The 8,059-nt window shown below is 35.1% G+C and overlaps 1 protein-coding gene across 1 annotated transcript; it reads right to left on the bottom strand.

Moving 5' to 3' along the window:
- Nucleotides 1–682: 682 nt before the first annotated feature.
- Nucleotides 683–2,406, bottom strand: LOC107561921 (serine/threonine-protein kinase pim-1-like). The gene is made up of 6 exons (XM_016246458.1): nucleotides 2,281–2,406; nucleotides 2,120–2,170; nucleotides 1,649–2,024; nucleotides 1,390–1,566; nucleotides 1,174–1,262; nucleotides 683–688 (listed from the first exon to the last, which is right to left on the bottom strand). Exons 1-6 carry the CDS (start codon nucleotides 2,404–2,406, stop codon nucleotides 683–685), a joined length of 825 nt encoding a protein of 274 aa, XP_016101944.1.
- Between the last annotated feature and the right edge of the window lie 5,653 nt (nucleotides 2,407–8,059).

Raw genomic sequence — 8,059 nt, 5'->3', positions numbered from 1 at the left:
TTTGTGGGGGGCGGTAGGGGTGTTAAATCCCCCCCCCCCCATAGGTTTTTAACATTCTAAAAGCTCTTTATTCCAAAGATACTACAAGCTAGTCAGTGTATTCAGCAGGTGTAATGTATTCTAAGTTTCTTTTCTGAAGTATTGCAAGTATTACGTACAATAATAAAACAGTGCATTGACATAAAAAAAGGAAATTTACTTTTGGCAGTATCTGTACTTTCACTCAAGTAATGGAGTTGAGTACTTTGTCCGCCTCTGATCGCTTTCTAGTGTGGGTAAACACTGCAGATCTGGTTATCATACTGTTATTTCTTTATATAAAATTATATACATTTTATATAAAATGTATGCTAAGTGCACAATGTAGGCTATTTGTTGCCTTGCTGAACATATTCACATTACAGACTAAATGTTCTTTATAAATCTATAGTAGACTACTTAGTACAGTTAACTGAAAAAAACAAATCTGTCAAGCATGGGACGTATTTTTGTGTGAAGTGAACATAATTTTTTATGTCATTTTGACATTTCTTAATATTTGTGTACACACTACGCTAAACTTTTGTGTCATGGATGAGTGTATAGTGGTAAATGGGAAACGACAACTATTTGATTATTTTTTTAAATTATTATTATTGTTTCCACAGCTTTCCAAAATAGGAAAACAATATACATAGATTGATTACAGCTGTCAGGAGAAAGAAAGATGTCCAATTTACAGTCACTCTGGTAATATAACACACAGAGCATATATAACAGTGCATAAATATCTTAATACAGATACAAATATCTTATTAATACTTAATATCTTAATACATTTTCTTATAAAAAATTCTTATTATTCTATTATTATACATATACTATTATATTATGCTTACAAAAATTACACATATTCCTATAAATATATTAATACAAATATCTTAATACCTAATACCTAAAACAAATGATAAATATAAATAATGCTGCTTCAAGGTGGAGGGATGGAAAGGCCACTAATGTCAGCCTGTTTTTCGTTGTTCTCCATCTTACTCCACAACCTGAAACTAAAACTAAAATCAGTGTTATTTATCTAAATACATTACATTTAGAGCAAACTTGACTTTTAAATGTTTAAGATGATTATTTGAAAAAAATAAAATAAATTTAGCAAATCTTAGACTCTAATCTTAGTACCATAAACCAGTCATGGAGCTGCATCTCCTCCAGAACAAGTCTCCGCTGTGGATCAGGATGTAGACAAGAGCAAATCATCTGGCAGCATTCTGTTAAAAAAGATGAGAGAGATGTCTGATTATTAACTTTACACCTTTTTATATTTAGATTTCAAATTGTATACTTTTATATTTAGAGCTCAAATTGTCAATCTTTGTTCTCTGATGAAGATCTCACCTTGTGACAGGTCAGTGTTGGACCAGTCATTCTTACTGATCATGTGCAGGTCTTTGTCATCTGGAAAATACCCGCACACCATCACAAACAGCAGGATCCCTATTGACCAAACTGTTGCCGGCTTTGCATGGTACCTGCCGTCGACATCAAACTCTGGTGGACAGAACATTTCTTTACCTAGAGGGAACAGATTTTATATTTAATGCATTTATACAGCAGGATGTGTTTCAGTGAGCTAAAGATCTGCTAGCAAACATACCATTGAAGGCCACGTAGGCAGAGTCCTTCATGAGCGTGCCACACCCAAAGTTGATCAACTTGACCTCCAACGTGTCAGGGTTCACTAGGAGGTTCTCCAATTTTATATCTCGATGGAAGACGCCACGCTTGCAGCAAATGTTAGCAGCATGAATGACCTGCCACATAAAATTTCGTGCCATCCCTTCATTGAGCCTTCGTCGGAGCTTCACGAAACTAAACATGCTCATGCTTGGTATGGGCCGCTCTAAGACCATGACATAGTGGTCCGGGTCATCCTGCCAGTCCAGCAGCTTAATTATCTGTGGAACGCTGGGGCCCTCATTAGCCACGAGTGTCAGGCCGATCTCCATGGGGAGGCGTTTGGGATGACCAGGCTAAAAGGAAAGAATTAGATAAACATGAATATAAGATGTCAGAAATGGAAAACAGTTACTGAGAAGCAATAATATACAGAGTGCAGGCTACTCACAACTCTTATATACGGCATATTTGGAGTCTTTTCGGCAATTTTCACAGCCACCTGATCAACAAAGCAAAGAATTAACAATTAGCATTTGCACAGAGGTCATTCCATTCATGAATCTGAACAGGTATGGAAAGTTTTGTAAGTAAAAAAAAAAAAAAAGAAACCTTAAGGCCATCCTTGCAGCGAGTCCCTGCATGCACATAGCCGTAGCTTCCTTCACCCAGCTTGGGGCCAAATTCATATTGCCAGAAGATGTGGCCTATTAAAAGATAAACAAATGTAGTTAGCATGAAATCAATTTTTTATGCATTTTATAATTTATAATAACATTTTCTAATTCACAAACATGTATTATCCGGCTCCTCCGCTTCTTCATCTTCAGTGGAGCTAACTGGAGTGTGGACGTCCTGAGGTTGCAGGACGTCCTGCTCCAGCTGTTCCTCAGCAGCGGGGAGGACTTCAGAGACTGGAGCTTCTCCATGATCATGAATCTCTACAATTTGCTGTAGAGAAGTCTGGTCTAAAGAGGGGAATACCAATAATATGAATACAATCTAATATGAATACAATATTGCTTACTCAAATTAGAGTGGTTCTTCATTTATGGGTACTTTTGAAAAACGGTGAATGTGATAATCTGTGTCTATTATTTTTTAGATTATGGCAGTAAATTTACCCTTGTCCAGTTCTTCTGTTTTGTCATCTTCAGCGGAACTTACTGGAGCATCGAAGTCCTGAGGTTGGAGGACGTCCTGCTCCAGCAGTTTCTCAGCAGTGATGAGGACTTCAGATACTGGAGCTTCATGAAGATCATAGATCTCTACAATGTGCTGTAGAGATGGCTGATCTAAAGAGGGGAATACCAATAATATGAATAAAATATTGCATACTCAAATTACAGTAGTTTTTTATTCAAGGGCACTTTTGAAAAAATGTAATTGATTAAATCGATTTGTTTCTGAATTAAAATGTGTACTGATGGGTTTGGTAATGACACCTAACAATCCACTGGGAAAGTGAGAATTGGATTATGGCAGTAAATTTACCTTTTTCCAGCTCTTCCACTTTGTCCTCTTCAGTCAAACTAACTGGAGTGTGGACGTCCAGCTGTTTCTCCAGAGCAGGGAGAACCTCAGAAGCTGGAGCTTCTTGATGATCATGGATCTCTTCAATGAGGATGTGTTGTAGAGAAGTCTGATCTAAAGAGGGAACATTAATAACATAAGTTAAAAATGATGATGAGTAAAAAACTATTGAACAGTTACATTTCTTTAGACAATGTAAATCTATTTATTTCTGAATTAACATTCACAAATATTGACTGTTCTGGTAATGACACCTAAAGCTATTTTTATATATATACAGTGGGTACGGAAAGTATTCAGACCCCCTAAGAGTGAAAAATTTAAGGGGGTCTGAATACTTTCCGTACCCACTGTATATATATATATATATATATATATATATATAGTTTTTAAAGTTTTAATTTTAATTTTCAAGTTGAATTAAATTTGTTGTGTGTTTTTGTTATTTTTATTAGTCATTGTTTAGTTTATAAATGCGTCTGCATAATTTATATTTCAGTTTTAGTTTAAGTTATTTTAGTACATCAAGTTAAACTAAATCAAAATGAGAAATTTTGATCTTTTAAATATTTGATTTAATTTCAGTTTACATTGATTTTATTTAAAGTAACGAAAATAACTTTTCTGATTTTGATTGTCTGTAATTCAAATCTAATTTCATTTGTGATCTTTAAACTCTCACTCTAAAATGTTTGGGGTGATAATGACAGCAGTATCTTTTTTTCTTTTGGTTCTGCCCCAGTGATTTTTCTGTTGTTGATTTTTGGTTATAAAAAAGCTGTACACAAGAACAACAAAAGTTTCCCTAATGAAGGAATTAAAAATCTCTGTCATCATATGTGATTTTACCATCGGCAAGGCTCCGATACGATCCCGCCTCACTTTGGTACACTTTCTCAGCCTTAGCCAGGTCGTAATTCCCAGCTCCTCGGCGAAAAATATGAAGAAAAGATCTCCAAAACCTCCTCTTCTTTTTCTCTCGTCTCCCTGCCTCCTTTTTCCTATCAACCATCTCATCAGCACCACCAGACGTCTCATCAAGACGATGAGGATGCATATGGTGCTCCGCCGTGATGGGAGTGTATTTGAGCAGCACACAGGGTTGGGGTTCGTGTACACGCTCCACTTTACAGGCTCTCTTTAGTCGTGAAAACAGTCCCATGATAACACAGGTTTTGTTTTTCACTCTGAAAAACAGACTATTCCGAAACTTCAACCAACAAAAGGCGCAAGTGAGTTCCAAGCCTTTAAAATAGGCGACACGTTCTAATTGCTATGTGACGTCACAGGGCTCAGACGTCACGAATGCGTGACTGTTCCTTTTGAATAATAACATTCATATCTAATGCCATAACAACGTTTGTGTGTTCTGTTTTATAGGCCTTTATAGGTTGCAATTATGTCAAATAAATAAATAAATACATACAAATGATATGTGGAAAAATATGTAGCTAAAATATAATCAATATTTTTTTCTAAAATATTATTCGGATATTTGTATATTTTAAAAGACCTTATAAAAAGTTTACTTTTATTACTATCAAAGTTGTCATTTGTTTTTGTGTGTGTTTCAAAATGACACAAGATTTTCTGCCTATTTGTGCTTTACTATAAGATCCTACTACTACTAGGCGACTACTACTAAATAAATAGATTAGTTTACCATTCATATTGTTGGCTCAGTTAAAGATTTAAAATTGTCGTAGCAACCTCTTCTCATTTATCTCATCAAAAAATTATATTGGCAAAGAAACTTGGTTGGTGAAAATAACTTATAAGATAAAAACACTGAATACATAGGCTTTATACATTTTAGTTAACTCCAAAATCAACACTTGTTGACTTAACATTAGAAATGTTAAGCTATGGGATGTGTTTTTGCAAGAAGTGTACATATATTTTTTTGGTTTAAATATTTGTGATGATGGATTATTGTGATGTTTTATCAGCTGTTTGGACTCTCACTCTGACGGCACCCATTCACTGCAGAGAATTTTTTTAATTTCTTCAAATCTGTTCTGATAAAGAAACAAACTCATCTACATCTTGGATGACCTGAGGGTGAGTAGTTTTTAATGTTTTGGTAACATTTTTGTTTACTTTTGCAGAACAAACAGTTTTGATATTGTGTTGTTGTCATTATGACGCAGAACCAGTTGAGAACCACTGTCTTATACAATTAACTAATGTTTCTAGTTTAAGAATAGTTACTGAAACAGAGACAAAGGTAGGTGTCTGCCTGCTTCTGCTGTACTGTATCAAATGAAACCAAGCAGATCATTCGAGACTCTGGGTATAATCCATAAACAGTCAGAGAAGGAGTGACCTTACTCTTCTCATCCAATCTCAGTACCTCTGGTAGTCTCATTTCTTCTATGTTTGTTACACAGCAGTGTCAGTGATGCTTGAGAGCACTTGTCCTGTAAAAACACTGCTTGTCCATCTGACACACACACACACACACACACACACACACAGGGACATTGTGCATGATGCAGGTACAGACAGACTATTTTAGTGCGTTCATATTTGGTTTATTTCATGAGTTTAATACTTGAGTACTTTAAGGCTTGCTGTTAATGGAGAGCTCGAACCCGAAACTGAACTCAAGCACTTCTCATAAATAGGGTACAAAAGAAAACACTTATTTTTTCCTTCATCAGTCAGTAAAACAAGGCGCTTAACCTTTAAAAAATGTTGATCATTAACTGAGGGGGTTCTAACTAAATTCTAAATTTTATGTACACTTTTCACTATAATTTTTTTCTAACAATAAAATGCAAATTATTTCATTATTTAATAATTTATAAAATATAATTAAATAGACTATTTTAAGTATACATTCAATACAATTCAGAAAGTGCACAAATTAAGCACACTTTTTAACAAGGGTAATGAATGACAAGCTCAGGGACTAAATGATTATTGTAGAAATAATAATTAATAACTATTATAATTAAGAAGGAGAAAATGAACACAACATTGAAAAGGAAAAGTGTTTATTGAATTTTAGAAGAAATAAAACACAATTAAATAATGAAAAACTTTAAAGGGTTAGTATTTTAAATTACAAATATCAGTCTTTACTGAATGACTCTCTTATAATCTTTGCTCTATGTTGGCTGTATTCACGACGCAGTAGCTGGTTGAAGGGGACCAAACCTCGCAGAAACACCTGACTTGGTTCCATTTGACCAGCCACAGCAAGGTGTGCTGCTTCAAAAAGAGAGAACGGTAGGCAGAGGGAGGAAGATTAACGGAGCTTATGTTGACAAAGTTCAGCAAGTCATTCTTGCTGCTTACCTGTTGAGAAGACAAAGGAAAATTTTAATAATAATAATAATTAACAAAACGAAAACAACTTGGCAACAGATAGCCCCGTTTACAAACTGTTTCTTTAGTAAAATGTCTATTTTATTTTCTGTGCTGTTCAGTGAGTGAACATTGCCACATAACATGGCGTTGTTAATTACGGCATGTTCTGATAGTTGGGAAAAGAAGACTCTAGTGCCTTCTTTAATAAAACCCATAAGGTTTGTAGCTCTCAAAAGGATTAGTGAAGTGAGGGACAGCTGTACTCTGTCAATCTGCCCTGGATCTTCAGTAGCTATGGGTCAGTGAGAAATGATCATGGTGTGGATGTCCCAAACGTGTGCCTATGGCCAGCCAACTTACTAAAACAACAGCTTAACCACCTGATCCAGAATAGTTCATGCAGCTCAAATGATTCTTGTCATCTTAGAATACAAAATGACACAAATGTATATCAATTTTGGGGTTAAAACTGTTCAGTTTAGGATTAATGAATAATTTTATATCCATCATGATGTTTTATCTGCATGCTTCAGTCCTGTGGTGATAGATTCCCCCTGAAACCACACACTTCCTTACATTCCATAACTTGAATATTCATATGGGCATATAAGGAAGCATGTCATCACACGGGGCAAATTTTAGTTTCCTAGACAAAGTTATCAGGAAAAATGCATAGGCTGTACATAGAGAAGAGATCATTTTTTTTAAACAATTCATTTATTTATTTTTCTGCTTCATAACTATATTAAGTTATAGAGAACGTCAAAGCAAAATGCTGGATAACTCCAAAGTGGATCCAGAAATATTGTCCAGAAAAACCAAAAAGCAGTATTTAGCATTCCTCCACAACAAACATTTGTTGCTCACTTAAAAAAAAAACTCTCTTGAATAAGTAATATTACAGCTCAAATGCAAAGAAAATCTGAATTTACCTGTATGTAGCTATCTCCTCCTTTCCATCATATTTTTTTTGTGTTGACAAGTGTCCATAGACAAGGAAATACATGGAGGTTAGCCAGCCAAGCAGGAGAGGACTAGCACATCTAGCACTCGAACATCTTTCTCACATTTAAATAGATCAGAAGGTTTCTCATTCTGCCACATGGAAAGCTCAAAATGGGCAAACTGCCCCTTTTTTCCTCCTTCTTGATATAGGAGACTGATATACAGTAGATCAAAGACAAGCTATGACACCTCAGGTGAAAACGCAGTAACACGCTCATACCTCCATTTCCTTTATCAGCACCATTTCCAGTGGCAGAGGTGTAAAATCTTCCATTTGCTGCCTCATAAAACAGAGATGTCACCCAGCATCTCAGTCCAAATCAAAATGGAGCTATATATATAATATGCATAGCTTCTATATATCTCATTAGAAAGAATTTGAAAAATTCAAAGAAGAGATCATTTTAATTCTGATAAATTGCAAGTTGTTCATCCCAGACATGGACAGGGTAAGTGTTTGTCTGCTCCTATTTAATCAAAAATAATTTGATATTTAATCTTCACTGCCATGCCAATAAAGAATGAATATATATATATA

Source organism: Sinocyclocheilus grahami, unplaced genomic scaffold, assembly GCF_001515645.1.
Source record: "Sinocyclocheilus grahami isolate Dianchi unplaced genomic scaffold, SAMN03320097.WGS_v1.1 scaffold799.1, whole genome shotgun sequence".
NCBI classification, from domain to species: Eukaryota; Metazoa; Chordata; class Actinopteri; order Cypriniformes; family Cyprinidae; genus Sinocyclocheilus; species Sinocyclocheilus grahami.
Note: the sequence above shows the minus strand (reverse complement) of the source record. Positions and strands in the feature narration are given on the sequence as shown.